At 56.4% G+C, this 19,244-nt stretch overlaps 1 protein-coding gene across 9 annotated transcripts; it reads left to right on the top strand.

Moving 5' to 3' along the window:
- The first annotated feature begins 1,203 nt into the window (after positions 1-1,203).
- Positions 1,204-15,822, top strand: ADAM33 (ADAM metallopeptidase domain 33). 9 transcript variants are annotated; one of them, XR_006703309.1, is made up of 22 exons: positions 1,204-2,269; positions 4,436-4,515; positions 6,806-6,882; positions 8,805-8,883; positions 9,073-9,149; positions 9,235-9,424; positions 9,645-9,710; positions 9,792-9,863; positions 10,051-10,217; positions 10,304-10,388; positions 10,487-10,629; positions 11,166-11,343; positions 11,459-11,548; positions 11,802-11,997; positions 12,117-12,225; positions 12,319-12,517; positions 12,614-12,691; positions 12,774-12,882; positions 12,966-13,113; positions 14,423-14,514; positions 14,613-14,769; positions 15,024-15,822. XR_006703309.1 is itself a non-coding variant. In XM_045445181.1 (22 exons), the coding sequence occupies exons 1-21, from the start codon at positions 1,336-1,338 to the stop codon at positions 14,730-14,732; spliced, it is 3,252 nt and encodes a 1,083-aa protein (XP_045301137.1). In that variant the 5' UTR covers positions 1,241-1,335; the 3' UTR covers positions 14,733-14,769; positions 15,024-15,822. The 9 variants fall into 9 exon arrangements, 5 of the variants coding, with proteins under 5 accessions (XP_045301137.1, XP_045301136.1, XP_045301139.1 ...); XR_006703307.1 differs by having other exon boundaries at positions 1,239-2,269; positions 8,808-8,883; XR_006703306.1 differs by having other exon boundaries at positions 1,240-2,269; positions 15,027-15,822.
- The last annotated feature ends 3,422 nt before the right edge of the window (positions 15,823-19,244 follow it).

Raw genomic sequence — 19,244 nt, 5'->3', positions numbered from 1 at the left:
TAAATGTTTGAACAATTATTTGAGGTCACTGCTAAGAGAAATGCAAATTAAGACTGCACTTTCGAGGCACCTGGGTGTCTCAGTTGGTTAGGCATCTGACTCTTGATTTCAGCTCAGGTCACGATCTCACAGTTCGTGAGTTCGAGCCCTGCATCAGCTCTGCACTGACAGTGTGGAGCCTGCTTGGGATTCTCCCTCTCTCCCTCTGCCACTCCCCTGCTTGTGCTCGCTCTCTCTCTCTCAAAAATAAATAAATAAATAAATAAATAAATAAATAAATCATAAAAAAGATTCTCTCTTTCTAAAAAAAAAATAAGAGGGAGAGAGAGAGAGAGAGAGAGAGAGAGAGAGAGAGAGACTGCACTTTCACCTTCAGACAGGCAAATATCACAGTCTGAGAACTGTGTTGGTAAGGCTGTGGGCAAAGGAACACTCTAGATATTGCTGGTGCAACCGTAAAGTGGCCCAAGGAATCCCACTTGTAGGAAATCATCTCACAAATTAGTGTGTATATAAAATTATCCATCACAGCATGGTTCATAACAGCAGAAGGGCTGGAAACCATTTGTATGCTCAAGAGGGGACTATACAAGTAAGTGGTAACGTTCAACTACAAAAATGAGGACTCCGCACACCCACTGGAATAGCTAAAATTCAAAAGATTGACAACACTAAATGCTGGTGTGGCTGTAGGGGCACTGAAACTCTCATACACTGCTGGTGGGGATGCAAAACGGTACAGTCACTCTAGGAAATCGTTTTTTGTTGTTGTTGTTGTTGTTGTTTTAACTTAAATACGCCCTTGCCATATGACCCTGCATTTCTACTTCTGGGTCATCACAGATGAGAAATGAGAAATGAAAACATATGTCCACACAAAGACTTCACAGCGATTTTGTAGCAGCTGTGTTTAGAAGAGTCCGGCACTGGAGCAGGAGAACCCACATGCCTAACTGGAGAACACGGAGCCACCGCGCTCCCCTCGACCGTGGAACACACTTGGCACCTACCAAAGAACAAATTACTGATCACGAAGCAATGTAAACGAATCTCAGAAACATAGAGGGAAGGAAGCCAGACACAGAAGAGCACATGCGTTAGGATAACATTTATATGACGTTCGGGAAGAGGCGAAACTAATCTGTAGGCTCAAAGCCTATCCCTGGCTGCCTGGGGCTGGGAGAGGGAGAGAGTGACTGGGGAGAGGCACAGGGGAACTCTTGGGGGGAGGGGGGGGGCGATGGAAACTGAAGCTGGAACTCTTCCTAACCGAACCGCTGCATTTACTACTCCGAATTTACTACTCAGCACGCAAATCTTCAAAAGAAGAAACGGATGTTACCAAAGCCGAAAGGAACCCCCCCACGTCTGGACCTCCGTGGCTTTGTGCAACTGTTCCCTCCGGCCACCACCAGGGACAAGGGCTGCCCCGGCCCTCAGCCGCGAGCCTGTCGGCCGCCTCGCCTTTGCGGGGGCATCAAGTCCCCGGGACTGCGGCTGGACCACCACCGCGCGCCGCGGGGACAGGGGCTGGCGGCCACCGCGATGCAGAGGCAGGCGAGCTCCGAGCCGGTCCAGCCGAGCTCCACACCTGCCAGTCGCGGTCGTCCGGCCTCCCTTCTCCTAGGGGCACTTCCGCGGGGTTCGGGCCAGGGCGCGTCTGGGCAGGACTGGTGGCCAGGCGGGGACAGAGAGGTCCGCCCCAGGAGACCCCAGAGGGGGGCGCTCCCTGCGCAGACCCGAGGGGCAACAGGTGGCCCCCAGCCCTGGTCTCTCTCCCCCCACCCCCAAAGGTCCTCAAAGGCCCTTCCGAGGGGCCCGCCCCATCCCCACTCCACCCCGCTCCGCCCCCGCGAGGAGAGGGCGCAGAGACCTACCCCCGCTGGTTGGCGCGGGCAGGTCCCCCGTGGGGCCGCACGGATTCCGCCGGCCCTGCTCCCGCCCTTAGACGGCGGCTCCGGCTCCCCGAGGGCGCACGAGGTCCGGCCCGCTGCCAGGGTGCGGCGGATGGGCTTCGGGGCTCCGTGCGGGGTGGCGCGGGGGGGTCGGGAGGCGGCGGGCCGGCCGCTCTGGCCGTGGGTCGGCCCGGATCTAGCCGGGGCGGAGCCGGGAGCCGGGAGCCGCAGCGTGGACACCGAGGCACTCACAGCTATGGGCCCCGGGTCTCTGAGAGCTCGAGGGTCGCAGGCGTCGCTGCTGCTGCTGCTGCTGCTGCTGCTGCTGCTACTGTGGCTACCTTTGCAGGTGTCGGGAACCGAGGCGTTTCAAGGTGAGTGGGATGTGCCCCGCGGGGCAGGCCAGGTCACTGTCAGGGGATGGAGGGCCTGAACTGCCCTCCCCCCACCCACGGTGGCCAGGAGAACAGGGCTCGCCCAGGCTTTGGCAGGGTCTCCGTAGGACCTGCCCAGGGACTGTCCGCTGTACTTGGGCTGGCTTGGAGTCCAGACTGACACAGTGCCAATGGCAAAGCAGTGGTGGTGGTGGTTGGAGGGGGTGGGGGGCGTCTCCTCTAAGCAGCTGCCCAAGTCCCCAGACCCCTCTTCTAGGATTCTCTGCTCTGACCACCCCCAGACCCCACCCACCAGTGCGGACTTTTTCCTGCACCTCCATCCCTTAAGGGCCAGCCCGCTGTTCCCCAGAGTCCCTGCTGTGCCCTCGGACTAGGGGGCCAGCTGTGGCCTCCACACTCAGGCTGGCCCCCATGCTCACCCCACACCCCAGGACCTTGGGGCAGTGTGTGTGTGTGTGTGTGTGTGTGTGGTTGATATTGTCGCCTTGTTTGGAGATAACGAAGGGTGCTCCGGACAGGCTGGACCCTGGGAAGTAACCTCAGCAACCCCGGTGGGTAGGAGAATTGGCGGGGTCCTGGACGTGAAGTGTCCCGCCACCTGCCTGGGAGGACATCAGGGGGGAGGCAGGAAGGGCTGGGCTGGGCTGGGCTGGGTGGCCTGGGAGTGCTGGGTTCCAGAGCACTGTGGGGAGTACCTGTAGGGATGGGGTCCTCTTCTGTTCTGGGGCCAGGAGGGGGTGGGATGATAGCCCTTATGCCTTTGAGGATGGCTGCTCCCCCCTCCTCAGCATGGGGTCAGGAGAGGGTGATAGGACCCCTGGGAGGAGTGGAGAGGGGCTTCGTGCTCCCCGACACCACACTGGCTCCCCCCGTTCAGCTCCCGCCCTAATCCTCCTCACCACAGCTCTGTCTGCGCCTCCCTCTCCCTCCTCACAGAGGCACACCCTCCCCTCTCTACTGAGGAGGCTTAGGGCCAGCAAGAAGTACTTTTCCACACCCAGTTAAGCCCTCTCTGGGCTGGGAGACACCCCTTCCCCACCCTGCTTACCCCTCCTCCCAGAAGCACTCAGATCCCTCCCCACCCCCCTCCCTGCCGCCCCGCCCTGCCCAACCATGGCAGCCCACTCATCCAATCAGGGAGGGCTTCCTGGGGGAAGGGGATTCCTAGAACTGCTGCTATTCCAGGTCTTTGATGCTGGGGTCTGGGGGAGAAGATGGAGGAGGAGAAAGGACTTGGGGTGGCCTGGCAAGAGCTGAGCCACTTCCACAGTCTGCCATCTCAGCGTGGGGTTGGGGCAGGCTGGGTGCTGGGGAACTGTCAGTCCTGGGAGCTGGGCTTGCCTCCCCAGGGATTGTGTCAGAGGGCAGGGAGGGCTGCCTACGGGCTCTGGGCTGCCTGGGGCCTGGCTCTGCTGGGCAGCTGGGCGGGGGTAGTGAGGGTTGCTGGAACCCACTGTGGGGTGGGGGGCTGGGAGCATTCCAGGGGAGCATTCCAGAGCCTTCTGAGTAATGCTTGGCTCTGGTATTCCTCCAGGGCCCCCTTAAAGCGCACCCGGCCTGGGAGCACTCAGGCTCTCTCCCCCCGGGGCCTCCCCACCTCCAAGATCCAAGAAAGGGGCTTCCAAGCTAGGGCCCCTGGAAGTCCTGCTTCCAGCATGAAGCCCCCAAGGGAGCTGTCTGGGCAAGGTGGGCCGCCCAAGACATCTGGCTGTTGTTTTTCTCAGATGGTGGAGGAGACACAGGCACCCTCTCTTCACAGATCTCTCACTCCAAAGGCATCTGCTGCCCAGGCTAAAAATACCCGAGGCTGCCTCCCTCTTCCTTCTCCTCTGCACTGGGGGCTTGGTCTCTTCCTTGTGATCTCTGACCCCCAAGCCTCCCCCAGGTCAGTGGGGCCTCTGGCTTCCCCAGCTGAGCTATCCTTCCCAGGCTCCTCTGTCTCTGTTCTGCCACCTCCCTGGTGGCTCCTCAGTTCCAAGGATGCCGGAGGAGCGGCCACCCTCCTCCAGGCTACACCTCTGAATAATGAAGGTGGAGTCTCCTGTTCCTCTTTGCTGATGTCCTATCACCTCATCCCTCTGTCATCCCCTACTCCCCTATGTTCCTCAGACTTCCCCCTCAGCTTTTACTCTGTCTTCACCCCAGGAGACAACCCTGGAGAGCCAGTCACCCTGCACTGGGTCCTGGATGGACGACCCCGGCGCACGGTCACCCTGGACGAGCCGGTCAGTGCCAGGTCGTCCTTCCCTTTGCGGGGGGGGGGGGGGGGGCCCGGGGTCTCCCAGCCCCTTTCCCCGTCTTCAAAGTTTAGCGTGGCAGTTTGGCTGGGGTCTTTTAGGCCCCTTTCCGGAGGTTTGGCAGGTGGGGGTGGGGAGACACATGAGATCACAAGAGCCTGCACGCATGGAAGTCATTTTCAGGCTTCCTGCCCCACCGTCTGCTTCTCCCTTCCTCCCAGAATTATCCAGGGGAATTATCCTCCCCACCAGGCAGAGATAGGGCCAGAATTTGTGAGCCCTGAAACTTTTAGGGACCTCTTTAGGCAAACACCAAAATATCTTCCTTTTGCAAAGTTTACCAGAACGTGTTACCCTGTGGACACATTGCTGTCTCCTCCAGTAACACTTCGGCCTCCCTGGCTCGTGCAGAATCCACTTCTGACCAGGGGGCACTGGTCACCCTCCTAGGGCAGGCCCGCCTGATTTCGCTTCTCCAGGATGCTCTGCCCCACTTGCTGCCAACACCCACCCATCACACACTTCCAGAATAACCATGCTCCCGTCTGTATGTGCCACACAGCTTTGCTACAAATCAGGAGGCCAGTGCCCTTAGTATCCCCATATCACAGAGGGGCAAACTGAAGCCCAGAGAGGTTGGAGAAAGTACCCAAGGTCACACAGCTCTTTGGCCCAGAAGCCTGAGATCCACTAAGGTCTGAAAGGCTTCTAACCATTGGCCAATGTCCCCCAGTTTTAGAGAGCCCTCTTCATCCTGAATTTTCAGGTAAAAGGCAACAAACCACTGTCCAAGCCAGCAAGGAAGGCAGTAGAGCACTGTCATGAAGGCTGGAAGGCCCCCATAGGCCCAGGAGCTTTTAACCTAGGGCCCTACTGGGTCCCCCAGACCCTCAGGGGCCCCCATTCAAGCATGGTGCTGACCCGGGCTTTGAGCCGTGGCATCACTGGCAGAGGGCAAGGCTGGGCACATGCTGGGCACCTCCCTCCCAGCCCAGCCTAGGCTGTGACAAGGAAGGGCATCTCAGAGGGCCTTGCTTTCCCCTGCCTCCCCCCCTCCCCCGCTCCCCCTACCGCCAGGAAGCCTGCCAAGCTGAGGCCAGCAGACAGAGATGAGGCAGGGATTCCTGTCCAAGAGGCAGGAAATACCCACATTTCAGGTTAGGGATGGGGTATGTAGTGAGGAGCAGGGTCACCAGGAGGGCAAGAAGCAAGGAAAAACAGCAGAAGGACAGAGAGAAGGGAGCCCAGGGTGGGGGTGAGGTAGGAGGAGGCTTTCCATCTGGGGCTGCTGCCTGCGCTGGGTACAAACCTTTCTCCAATAAAGTAAGTGACATTCCAGCCATGTGAGCTCATGCTTGGGGCCTTGGGGTGGGGGGCTCTTGGCTGGGGTTGCGGGGTTGTCTGCCTCCCACCTGCAGAGAAAGGGCCCCCACAAGAATCTGAGCTCCTTGGCCCGGGGCCCAGCCCAGTGCATGGTGCAGGGAAGGGTGAGGGCCAGAATTCCAAAGACACAGCAGCTCTCCAGGATGCTCCTGGGCTGGTTCCAACTCTGGTTCCAACTCTGGGCCCCCAGCCAGGCAGAGTGGACAAGGCAGGGGGGCCGGCAGATGGGGTATTTCCACAGGGTGGGAGAGGCAAACAGGCTAGCGAGAAGGAGAGGCTGCAGGCTGGCCCAGGCCAGCCCTCCGTGACATCTAGCTGAGATGTTTTTTCTCTTGGCCTGAGGTAGGGGGTCAGGGTTTACTTTATGGTCTCAGCAAAGCAGGTGTGGGGCAGGCCTTCGGAAGGCTAGGGGAATTTTCAGTTTGTCAGAATTGAAGGAGGAGGGAGTAAAGTCTGAATTCTGCAGGGAGTGGGGAGCAGCAAGAAACGAGGCTGTAAGGAGGCCTGAGCCTGGCTACCTAATGCTCCCCCAGCCAATGTCTTCAGGACCCCATTTTCCTCCCCACTTCGAGGAAGCCTTCCCGCTGTGACAAAGGAGGGAGGGCCAGAGGAAGAGTCCAGTAGCCTTGGGCAAGTCAGGGTACCTTCCTGGGACCCCTCGTTTCATTCCTCTGGAGGATGAGGTGTGCCCCTAGCAGGCTGTGTCCAATGGCTGTTGTCAGAACCAAAACCGTCCCGAGTTTGGGAACATATTTGCCTGCATGTTCTCACCCCCACATTCATCCACACCTACCATGACCAGTGGGGAGCCTGCTGCCCCCTGCCCCGTGCTCTCCTTCGCCAGCCAGCTCCACATCCCACCTGCTCCCTCAGCCCTACTCTCCTTCTTGACCAGGTCTCGAAGCTAGACATGGGGCTGGTGGCCTTGGAGGCTGAAGGGCAGCAGCTCCTGCTCGAGCTGGAGAAGAACCAGTGAGTACCAGGCAGGGGAGGGGGCCGGGAGCCGAGAGCAGCTCCCGCTCTCTGGAGGGGATCAGTGCTGGGGGCAGGGATGGAGGGAAACCCCTAAGGCAGGCTGGATGGGGCGAGGGCTCCAGAGGAAGAGGTACAGGAATTGTCCTGCCAGCCCATGACTGGCTCCCTCAAGGCCGAAGTAGACTGCTAGGCCTGGGTCAGCCCTGCTGTGGGGCACATCCTTCATTCCAGCCCCAGGATTATCTCGTTAGCTTCCTGCCAGAAATGAACGAGCATCACCTAGTGGGTGCTCACAGGGTGTGCTGAGTCCAAAGAGAATCCAAAATGGATTCCAAAGATGGGCAGGTGCTCGGGGCTGAGGTGAGGTGTGGCCTTTGTAGGTCAAGACTCCTTCAGGAGGCAGGGATTTGTCGAGGGTCTCCATCTACAGGGAAGGGAGCAGTGGGAAATGAATTTGGGGAGTCCCAGTAAAGCCAGATCACAGAGGCCTTTTTCTTTCTTTTTTTTTAATTAGAGTGAGAGTGAGCGAGAGCGCGTGCGCGAGAGGGAGAGAGAGGGAGAGAGAGAGAGAGAAAGCAGGGAAGAGGGGCAGAGGAAGCGGGAGGGAGAGAATCTCAAGCAAGCTCCATGCTCAGTGTGGAGCCCAATGTGGGGCTGGATCCCACGACGCTGGGATCACGACCTGAGCTGAAATCAAGAGTCAGAAGCTCAACCAACTGAGCCCCGCAGGCGGCCCCACAGAGGCCTTTGTAAGGCTGAGTGTCTTTGCAAAGCCAAAGATTTTGAGCTGGTGAATGAGTAGGCAGTGTGGGGCTGGGTGGGGTGGGTGTCCATGTTGGAGCGTGGGGTCTGGAGACCATCCAGATGGAATTATCAACAGCCACCATTTGTCGAGGGCTCGCTTCATTGAAGACACTGTTCCAAGCACTCTACACATGTTGGCTTCTCCCCCATGGAGCCAGATGGACCAGGAACAGTATCTAGTTCCACGACACAGAACCATAGTTCCTCTGAGGTTCAGTGTCCCCACACATGAGAGGGGTTGACCACAGCACCTACTCTTTGGGTTGAGTCTGTGTGTGGAGTGGGGGGGGGGGGGGAAGCTGGAGAAGGTGGAGGAAAGACTAGGAGATGGAGAAGCAGGCACCACAGGTTTTTGGAGTGGTCTGGCAGTAAAGAGGTCAAGGCGAGGTGGGGATGGAGAATTTTCTTTACAGAAGAGACATTAGCTCACAGTTGATCTCCCTTGGTGGGAAGGACCCCGGAAAGATGGGGAAGGAAGGTGAGATCGTTAATGGAGTGGGGTCTGAAGAAGATGGGGATGGGGCTCCCTGCTCAGGTGGGCAGTCAGGAGCAGCTGTGGACAGGTGGGGATTCTCTTTTCTCTGGAAGCATGGGGTGAGCATCACTGAAGGACAGCTGGGGAGAAACGTGGGGTCTGGGGGCCAGAGAACAGAGGCCTGACAAGGCTGGGCATCGGGCAGGGCCACCCAGGGAGTTTACTGCCCTTCTTTGGCTCCAGGCCCCACCTCCTCATCAATGTCTCCTGAATCCTCCCTCCCCAAACCTGTGGAAGGAGCTGCCCACCATAGACTCCACAGGGACCACACACTGTTTCTCCATTCCTGCTCCTCCCTGCTGCTTCCCACACACCCACTTCCCACACCTCAGCCCTCACCAAGTCTCCTTCCTGCCCCCCCCCCCCCCGCCACCTTTCTCCCTCCAGCCCAAGGTTTTTCTGAGCTGAGCAGCACACAGTCGCTCCTGTCCCTTCCCTCAGATACATTTGGGTGCTTCTCCAGTGCTAGCCCTATGCCTCACTCATGGAGCTGCTCAATTAGCATTCAGGGAGGAAGGCTGGAGGGCATCCTGGAGGAGGCCTGGCTGAATTAGGTGACCCTTATAACACCCCCTCCCAGCAGGCTGCTGGCCCCGGGATACACAGAAACCCACTATACCCCAGATGGGCAGCCAGTGGTGCTGGTCCCCGACCACACGGTGAGATACTTCCATGGGCTCTGAGGACAGGGTAAGGGATGCTGGGGGGGTGCACTCCCTGAGGACCTCTCCACCGTTCCTTTCCCATTTGCTTCCTCTTTTTAAAGAGAGGCTGGAGCCAGCCCCCCCCCCCAACCCCTCCCAGTTCAGCACTGGCTGAGATTTGGGGCTGGGTCCCTTGCTCTCCAGGACCACTGCCATTACCATGGGCGTGTGAGGGGCTTCCCTGACTCCTGGGTAGTCTTCAGCACCTGCTCTGGGATGAGGTGAGGAGTTCTGGGGGAGGGGGCTGGGCCTGGGACTGGAGAAAGAGTCCCCTCACACCCTCCTCTGCACTCTTCCGAACTCTAGGGGCCTGATCACACTGGGCAGCAATGCCAGTTATTATGTGCATCCACGGTCAGCTGGAGACTCCGAGGACTTCATCACTCACAAGATGTTCCCAACCAGGCAGCTGCTCAGCTGGAAAGGGGCCTGCGGCCACAGGGATGCCGGGAGCAAAGGGGACATGGCCAGCCTTTCTCGTGCCACTCAGATCAAGGTCAGGGGCACAGATAGGGGTGGGAGTGGAAATGGAGTATCCATAGCCCTGAAAATCGGAAAAGACAGGAATACACAGCCCCAGTTCAGGGCCTCCTGTCCTGATATTTTTATTTGGAGGCTGAAGAAACAAGTTCCAGCAATTTTTAAAGTTAACTTTGTGCTTCCTGGGAATTGGGGTTGGCAGCCTGCCACTCAGGGTCACCATTGCCTCTTCCCAGGAGAGGAGGGAGGTCCGCAGGAGCCCGAGGTTCTTGGAGCTGTACATAGTGGCTGACCACACACTGGTGAGCAGAGGCCCCAGGGGGGTGGTGGGGTGGGATGGGGCCAGCTCAGCCTGCCAGGAACTCTTCTGTATGTCTTTCCAGTTCTTGACCCAGCACAGGAACTTGAACCACACCAAACAGCGACTCCTGGAGGTGGCCAACTACGTAGACCAGGTTGGGGTTGGCGGGAAGAGAGTCCTAATGGGGGTGACTGCGACATGGGCTGGCAAGTCCTGGCAGGAGGTGGCAGGGTTGGAGATGAGCACAGACTATGGAGCAGAGAGGAGAGGGCGCCCCCCGGGGAAGAGCACAGGCACTGTGGCACATCTTGTCCCCCAGCTCAGCCTGGTCCCGTCCACAGATTCTCAGGACTCTGGATATTCAGGTGGCACTGACTGGCCTGGAAGTGTGGACAGAGCAAGACCGGAGCCATATCACGTCAGACGCCAATGCGACGCTCTGGGCCTTCCTGCAGTGGCGCCGAGGGTTGTGGGCACGGTGGCCACACGACTCCACGCAGCTGCTCACGTGGGTCCCTCCTACGCCCACGTGGGTCCCAGTCTGGGCAGCCCAGAATCCTGGCCCCACCGGGTCACGCTGCGTTCTGCCTTCAGGGGCCGCGCCTTCCAGGGCGCCACTGTGGGCCTGGCGCCCATCGAGGGCATGTGTCGCGCCGAGAGTTCGGGAGGCGTGAGCACGGTGAGCTCCACCAGGGACAGGAGGGGGCGGAGAGGGACAGGGTAGGAGGCATCCCCGCAGCCCCCAGTGACGCAGTGACCGTCCCTACGCCCTCCCAGGATCACTCAGAGCTTCCCATTGGCGCAGCGGCCACCATGGCCCACGAGATAGGTCACAGCCTTGGCCTCAGCCACGACCCTGACGGCTGCTGCGTGGAGGCGGCAGCTGAGCAAGGCGGCTGCGTCATGGCCGCGGCCACCGGGTACAGACGCCGAGGTCGGGGGCGGGGGGCGGCAGGAGTTCCGGGGGAGGCTCCGCTAGACCAGGGGACCTTCCTCAGCTGCCTTTCTTTGGGAGAAATGGTTATCCCTCGATTTCCTCTTCCGTAAAATAGAGATAGTGGTCATAGCACCCACCCCGAGACTTCTTTATGAGGCTTAAAGGGAGGAAACGCAGAAGTGGATTCTCAAAAGTATGGAGCTTTTCAGAACATCCTAGCAAGGATTCTCCAACCCCGGGAGTAACGGCGCTAGGTCGCGATTTGACCTTGAGTGCCGGGCTGCCTGGTCCTGGCGTGACACCCTCCCGTCTCGGGCTTGCCGTGTGACTCTGTACAGTTTACTTGCCCTCTTTGGCCTCCGCGTGTGGAGGATCCCGGCTGCCTGCTGCTTAGGCGGTTTCTGCGCATCCAGGGGCTGTGTAGCCAAGCACAGGGAGTAGTGGCGGAAGGGGGTCGCAGACGAGCAGGGGATTGAGGGGGGCGGTCCCCGCACGCCCGACGTCCTTCCCCTCCTGTAGGCACCCGTTCCCACGCGTATTCAGCCCCTGCAGCCGGCGCCAGCTGCGCGCCTTCTTCCGCAAGGGGGGCGGTGCGTGTCTTTCCAACGCGCCGGACTCCAGGGTCCTCGTGCCTCGGGCGCGCTGCGGGAACGGCCTCGTGGAGGACGGCGAGGAGTGTGACTGCGGCCCCAGCCAGGTCAGGTCCGCGCTCCCGGTCCCCGGGGGCCGAGGCTGGCGCCCCGCTCGCCCCCTCCCCCGGGGTCTGGGTCGCTGCGCCCTCATCTGGTCCTACACCCTCTCTCCGGCTCCAGGAGTGCCCGGACGCCTGCTGCCTCGCCCACAACTGCTCGCTGCGTGCGGGAGCCCAGTGCACACGCGGGGACTGCTGCGCGCGCTGCCTGGTGAGGGCGTTGGGCGGGGGGGGGGGGGGGGGGGGGCTCGGGGTGAGGGTTAGGGGGCTCGGGAGCCGGCTGTTGGTCTTGGCTGATTGGCGCCCTCTGGTGCCCCTGCTGGTGCTGGCTCTGCTCTGCGCGCGGGCCCGCCTGGCCTCACCTGGCCCTCCAGCCTCTGAGTCGCTGTATCGGCGTGGATCTCTCAATGTCCATTGTCTCGCTGTCCCTCGGCCGCCCTCCCTCCACCTGGTCCCCTGCGTAGCTGAAGCCGGCTGGCGTGCTGTGCCGCCGAGCTGCTGGCGACTGTGACCTCCCAGAGTTCTGCACGGGCACCTCCCCCTACTGCCCCCCGGACACTTTCCTACTAGACGGCTCTTCCTGCGCCAGCGGCCGGGGCTACTGCCGGGATGGCGCGTGTCCTACACTGGAGCAGCAGTGCCAGCAGCTCTGGGGGCCTGGTGAGACTACCCGAGTACCGCTGGCCCCATCCTCGGGAATGCACCGTTTTCTACGCAGGGGAAGATGGGGGGGTGGGGGTGGGGACTGAAGCCAGTACGGTCCGCCCATGCTTCCTCAGGCTCCAGCCCAGCCCCGGAGGCCTGTTTCCAGACTGTGAACTCGGCAGGAGACGCCCATGGAAACTGTGGCCAGGACCGCAAGGGTGGTTTCGTGCCTTGTGCGCAGAGGTGGGGAGTGAGTGGAGTTAGGGGAAGCGGGGTGGTGCACTGGGGCAAGAGGGACGCTCTGGACATGCGGTCACCCTCCACTTTCGTCCCCAGGGATGCACAGTGTGGGAAGCTGCAGTGCCTGGGTGGGGAGCAGCGCCCACTGGCACCACACACGGTACCGGTGGACTCCACGGTTGGACTAGGCAGCAGCGAGGTGACCTGCAGGGGAGTCTTCCTGCTGCCTGGTGTCCAGCTAGACCTGCATGACTTGGGCCTGGTAGAGCCAGGCACCCAGTGTGGCCCTAGAATGGTGAGCCCTGTGAGCCCTGCACACCAAACCCTTCCCTAATGCTTGAGTCCTGTAGGCCAAAACGTCACTCCCCCTCACTGCCTGGTGCACCCATAGGTGTGCCAGGACGGGAGCTGCCAAAACACTACCTTCTGGGAGCTGGAGCGATGCCTGACAGCCTGCCATGGCCATGGAGTGAGTGGCCGGAAAGGTGATGAGGGGGTGGCCTTGGACTTCCTGATCCCACTGGGCCTTCCTTCTCTCTTCCCCTCTGTAGGTTTGCAACAGTAACCATAACTGCCACTGTGCTCCGGGCTGGGCTCCGCCGTCCTGCAACAAGCCAGGGTTTGGTGGCAGTGTGGACAGCGGTCCTATACAGCCTGAAAGTGTGTCCAAGGAGGGAGGGGGTGTGGGGAGGGGCTGAGGCGGGGCACGTGCTGAGGACACAGCCTTACCCTGTTGTCCACAGACCACAAGGCCTTCCTGCTGGTGGTGATCCTTAGCTTTCTGCTGCCTCTGCTCCCCGGGGCCAGTCTGGCCTGGTGCTGCTACCGACAGCCGGGATCCCATCTCCAGCAATGCCTCTGCGGCTCAAGGAGGGGTCCTGCATGCACTGGGTAGGCTCTGAGCCCACTCCTGTGGTTGCTGTTCTGCAGAACTCTGCTGGACCTGGGGGAGCTGGGGTGGGGTCCTTAGACCTTCCCCCCAGGAGCAGAGAGATGGGCAGAAGCAAGTGGGAAGAAGCCCTGAGCAGGAGGCCACAATGGCCTCCCGTTGGAGCTGATGATGTGGACCCCTGTGAGGCCCTCTTCCCCTCCCGTTAATGTGGTTCAGCGCCCCCCCCCCCACCTGTTGTGTTTCTCCCACCAGGGGGCTGCCTCATCCTAGACTGCCATTGTTCTGCCAGCTAAGAATGCAGTTCTTGCTCCACTGTGCCCTTCCAGACTTTCCTAGCCTCTCATGAGTTGCCAGCCCCCTTTCCCACTTCCTCTGCCTAAATCTTTTCTGTACACCTTTAAAGTCCCCAGATGCTGGACCCAGCACACCCTTTTTACTCCTTACCGCTGGTTAGTTATGGCACTGGCTGCCCTTGTGCCAAGGGCCTGTCCCTAACCCAGTTCTCCATGACCTGGGAGGAGAATCACATAATACCTAAGCATGGTTGACCTAGGGCTGGCCCCTTCAGTGGGGTGCTGGGCAAGGGAGGCACCCCATGGCACATCTGACACTCCCTGGACTTGGGAGTGCTCTGGGCAAGCTGCCAGAAGGGGCAGGGCTTGGGCTAGAGATTGGGGCAGAGGGCATCCCAGACAGGGGCAGGGCACCAGCCAGGTCCCAGGTTCCGAGACGGGCTTTGACACAATGAGCAGTGATTGCGGGTCAATGGGGGAGGAGCAAGGTGGTCAGAGTTTGGTGTGTCAGCATAAGGGGGTCTAGAGACGGGGCAGGGTGGGGGACAACTGCATATCAGCACTAAAGCAGAAGCTTGTGGACGACGGAGACTGTTTCAGAGAGATAGCAAAGGAAGTGGCAAGGTGCTGGGCGATGGGGCATGAGCAGCCAAGCATGGCTTGGAGCCATTGAGGGCAGCAGGGCTACCCAGTGACAAGGGGCGCAGGCATGGCTGCTCCTGGGGGAGGAAGTCCACCCCGCTTTGGGACCTGAGTGATGCCAATATCTGGGTGGTGCCAGGGTGCTGGGGTGATGGCAGAGCTTGGGAGAAATGTCAGGGCTAGAGAGAAGTACCGGTGGTTCTGGGAAGGCAGGAGCCTGGGCCCAGGGGCCTGTCTCAGGAGGGAGCAGGAAGGGACCTGGAGGGAGTGACATGGAGCAGAAGGGTAGAGACTCATTCAAGCAGAACTCAGGCTGTGCACACCTGCTCAGGACCACTGTTCTGACCTCCTGCCCTCTTATCCCACTGCTTAGGCCCAAAGATGGCCCACACCGGGACCCTCCCTCTAGGAGCGTTCACAGCATGGAGTCAGGCCCAGCAGCCACTGAAGAGCCCGGACTCTGGGGTGAGTGAAGCACGGTAGGAGATGGGGAGGGAGGTGAGGGTGGGCTCTTGCCTTCTGCCTCCTTCTAGACGCCCCCCTCCCCTTCATTTATCTCCCAGTTACCTTGAGGCCCCTGTCCCCACCCTGCTCCAGAGACTTCTGCCTGTGGTCACAACATTTGTCCTCTACCCATTGCTCCGGACCTTAAGAACTCTGCCAGAGCCCAAGAGCCACCTTGAGAAGCCTCTGTCCTGTTGCCTTGCCTGCAACCCCAAGGTAGGTAGAGACCCTCCCCACCTCACCCACCCATCTCTGTTGTCCCTCATCTGCCCTCCCCTACTGAGGTTTTTGAGCGTTATTATGCAAAGGAGATGTGACCTTGTGGAAAAGCTACTGTCATGGAGACCAGAAGCTGGCAGTCCCTAGGGTGGGAGAGAGAGAAGTTGTATCTCTTTCCGGGTCATCGGTCCTCACTGAGAGAGCAAAAGGGATCCCAGCCCTCAGGGGTGACCTCTCCTCTTCATTTGCAGCAGGTCAAGTCTAGAAGCCAAGATCCTGTCTCTGGTGAGAGAGGGGCTCCTGAGATGAGGATACTTACAGACAGGCGACTGCTGATAGCCACCACAAGAACTTGGTCTCCCAGGGGCAGAGCCAGTGAATCACACTTCCTGCACTTTTGTAGCCTGCAAGTTTCTTCCCTGAGTCGAGCTCTGCCCCACCCACTTCAGGACCCCGGAGCCTTATCAGAAGATGCCCAATGCTGCCCCATTCCCTATGGCTGGGGGGATCCTGGTAGGGTATATATTCCAGCCCAAGAATCTATCAGTCCAAGGAGCAAAGGTCATGTAGTCACTGACGTCCTGTCACCAGGGGAGGCTGGGTCATTCTGGGCATTGGGAGAGGTCTCTATCCAGGGAACTTGGGTGTCTCTGCATATGTATTTTACCTAGACCCAGCTCTGCAGAATCCAGTGACTGCTGGGCCAGAAGCCTGGACTCCAGGGGCCCTACATTTCGGATTGAGTCTACTTCCCTGGAGCCTGGCCTTTGCAAAAACCAAACAAAAAACAAAACAAAACAAAACAAAACAATCCACAAAATCCTTGGGATCCTCCTCCCTCCCTTTTCCTGCCATGTCCTCCAGATGCTTCCTCAGCCTCACCTCTGTTATTGGTCCTCCACCTGAGGTTTTGGAGGGGTGTGGTTCTGCTGTAGCCCTCTCACCTTGGACATTACTCAGCCTTCCCTCCATTTCATGGGAGGGGACAGTGGGAGCTGTTTTAAAAAGGATACCAAAGTAGAAGTCAGAAGAAAGATATGCTGACCTCAAGCTTCTGTGAGTCTTTTCTGTATGTAAATTCATCCCCATTGGGGCTCCCTGAGGGTCCCAAGGGGTGGTGGCTGGTGGGTGGAGCCTCAGATGGCAGCTGTGGCCCCAGATGTACCTGGGCATAGGACAGTGTTGCCTAGCTTGAATGATCCCTTTGCCCTGTCTATTCTGCCTCCCTTGGAAGTTCTCAGAAGTCACTTATTCTCTCCCCATTCTTCATGAAAGAATTGCTGAGTGATCTTCTGTATCAGCCAGCTGTTGCTGCGTAACAAAACCACCCCCAAACACAGTAGCTTAAAATAACCAATTCTGTGAATTGGTAAATTAGGTTAAACTCATTTGGTAGTTCATTTGGGCTCATATGTTTGCAGTCAACTTCTGGCCAGTTGGGCAATTCTGCCTCTGGGTTTGGCTACCTATTGCATAGACTGATGAGGACGAATAGACTATGTACCCATAGCTTGTTCACATAACAGCTAAGGAGGGTTCTAAAGAGCAGGACCAGGATTAGGGTAAGGCAAGTGACACACTTACCTTGAGCACACACAAAAAAGGCAATCAAGATAAATAAGATCTTAATGCAATCTTTTAAAGGATCAAAATTAAAACCAAATATCAATGATGAACAAAATATCAAAATTTTAACCGAACATCAGATCAGTAACAGTGTCATGCCAAGTCATGTTGGAACCTGAGGCAGAAGGAAAAATTCATAGTAGTGATCCTGTCTCATCCTAGCCCCAGCCCTGTCAGAAAGTAAGTGGAAGCTTGTGAGGCCTCTGGAAGATTCTGTGACTGGCACATTTTACTTCCATAACATCCTATTGGCCCAAGCAAGTCACAGGGCCAGCCCAGGTTCCAGGGGTGGGGAGAGTAACTCCCCTGGATCCTGCTTCAGAGGGCATGAAGACTTGGGGAATTTTTGCAACCAACCACTCTTTGCATTGGCCGCAGAGAAGAGGCAGCCCCAGAGGTTGAATGAGATGGTTTTCTAAAGCTGCTGTCTGTCTTAATTGTACCCATGGGATTCTGATTTATAAAGATGACCTGAGTAATGACATGGAGAGGTTAATGTCACTGAAAGAAGTTTTTATTACACACAATTCCCAAGAGAAGGGATCATGCTATGCCATGCAGGATCACATGGGGAAGCATGAGGTTTGGCCAGGAGGCGGAAGGAGGAGTGAGGGGAGAGCCTAGGAAGGGCAAAGCACGGCTCAGGATTGGCCAGGCATGGGGTACAGGGATGGTCTTAATTGTCAGGTACCTGGCCCTGTGGTGATTTAGGGCAGGGCAAATACTGGCTTGGTAAGAGCTAGAAAAAAGGCGGCGCTTGTGGGTATAGACTCAGAATTGGTTGGTCTGCACATGAAAGACATATTCATAGGCAAATTTTCATTAACTCTAGGAATTAGCCAGCCCAGGAAGGGGCAGTCTCTCCCCCAAACACCAAGCTCCACCCCCCCAACCAAGATGTCAAACCATCATAAAATGCAAAAAAATAAAGAACATCATTAATACATCTCTCCACACTCTCATCCATCAGGGCGGTGTCTGGACCCCATGGGACTCCCACTCATATTTCATGTCTTAAAATGCCTAAAACTGCATGATACGGAGAAAAACCTGCATGATAAAAATTGAATGATCAAAAGCTGGATTTACCATGAAAGTGGTACTTTGAGGGAAATTTATAGCCACAGTATCTTTTATACAAAGAGAGCTAAAAGTCAGTGGGATAAAGGTCCAAGTTAAGAAGTTGGCTCAGGACTAGATTTCACTGATGAGTTCTACCAAACATTTAAAGGAGAATTAATGCCAATCACTTTCAAACTCTCCCAAAAAAATTCAAAGAGAAGGAAACACTCCCAAATTCATTTTAGGAAACCAGCATTGTCCTGATAACAAAGCCAGATAAGGACCATACAAGAAAACTACAAAGCAATATTCCTGATGAATACAGATGCAGAAATTCTCAACAAAATATTTAAAAAGTGAATTCAACAGCACATTAAAAGGATCATATACCATGATCACGTGGGTTTTATCTCACGTGAGATGCAAGGATGGTTTAACATATGCAAATCAATAAGTATGATATACCACATTAATAGAAAGATTAAAAAACATATCATCTCAATAGATGCAGAATAAGCATTTGACAAAGTATGGCATCCTTTGGGGCGCCTGGGTGGCTCAGTCGGTTGAGCATCCAACTTCGGCTCAGGTCATGATCTCGCGGTGTGTGAGTTCGAGCCCCGCGTCGGGCCCTGTGCTGACAGCTCAGAGCCTGGAGCCTGCTTCAGATTCTGTGTCTCCCTCTCTCTCTGCCCCTCCCCTGCTCATGCTCTGTCTCTCTCTGTCTCAAAAATAAATAGAAACATTAAAAAAAATTTTTTTTAAATAAAAAAAAAAGTATGGCATCCTTTCATTAAAACCCTCAGAAAATTGGGTATAGAAGGAGTAAACCTCAACATAACAAAGGCCAGATATAACAAACCCTAACATGACATCATATTCAATGGTGATTGGTTGAAATCTTTCCCTCTAAGATCAGGAACAAAATAAGGATACTTAACACCAACCACTCTCATTAAGCATAGTGCTGGAAATGCTAGTCGGAGCACTTAGAAAAAAAGGAATAAAAGGCCTCCAAATCAGACAGGGAGAAAATTATCCTTGTTTGCAGATAACATTTTATTTATTTTTAAAGGTTTATTTATTTTGAGAGCAGGAGAGGGGCGGAGAGAGAGGGAGAGAGAGAGAGAGAGAGAGAGAGAGAGAGAGAGAGAATCCCAAGCCAACTCCATGCTGTCAGCACAGAGCCTAACTCAGGGCTCCATCCCACCACTGTGAGATCATGACCTGAGCCGAAATCAACAGTCAGAGGCTTCATCAACTGAGCCATTCAGGCTCCCCAACATAATTTTATACATAGAAAATCCTAAAGATTCCACCCAAAAACTGTTAGGACTAATGAATGAATTCAGTATTACCACATTCAAAATCAACATACAAGGATCAGGTGTGTTTTTATTCACTGACAAATTATCCTTAAGAGAAATAAAACAGTCCCATTTTCAATTGCACCAAAAACAAACAAACAAACAAACAAACAAACAAACAAAAACTACGGAATATATTTAACCAAGGAGGTAAGAGGACTGCACAATGAAAACGACAAGACTTTCATGATGGAAGTTGAAGAAGATACAAATAAATGGAAAGATATTCTGTGTTCATCAATCAGAGAAATTAATAAAGTGTCCACCCAAAGCCATTTATAGATTAGTGCAATCCCTATCAAAATTCCAATGGTAGTTCTCACAGAAATAGAAAAGATGATCTGAAAATTTGTACAGAACCACAAAAGACCCCAAATAGCCAAAGCAATCCTGATAAGGGTATAGATAAGGGGAACA

This window comes from Leopardus geoffroyi, chromosome A3, assembly GCF_018350155.1.
Source record: "Leopardus geoffroyi isolate Oge1 chromosome A3, O.geoffroyi_Oge1_pat1.0, whole genome shotgun sequence".
Classification (NCBI taxonomy): domain Eukaryota; kingdom Metazoa; phylum Chordata; class Mammalia; order Carnivora; family Felidae; genus Leopardus; species Leopardus geoffroyi.
The sequence above is the reverse complement of the archived record's forward strand: the minus strand, read 5'-3'. Positions and strand labels throughout refer to the sequence as shown.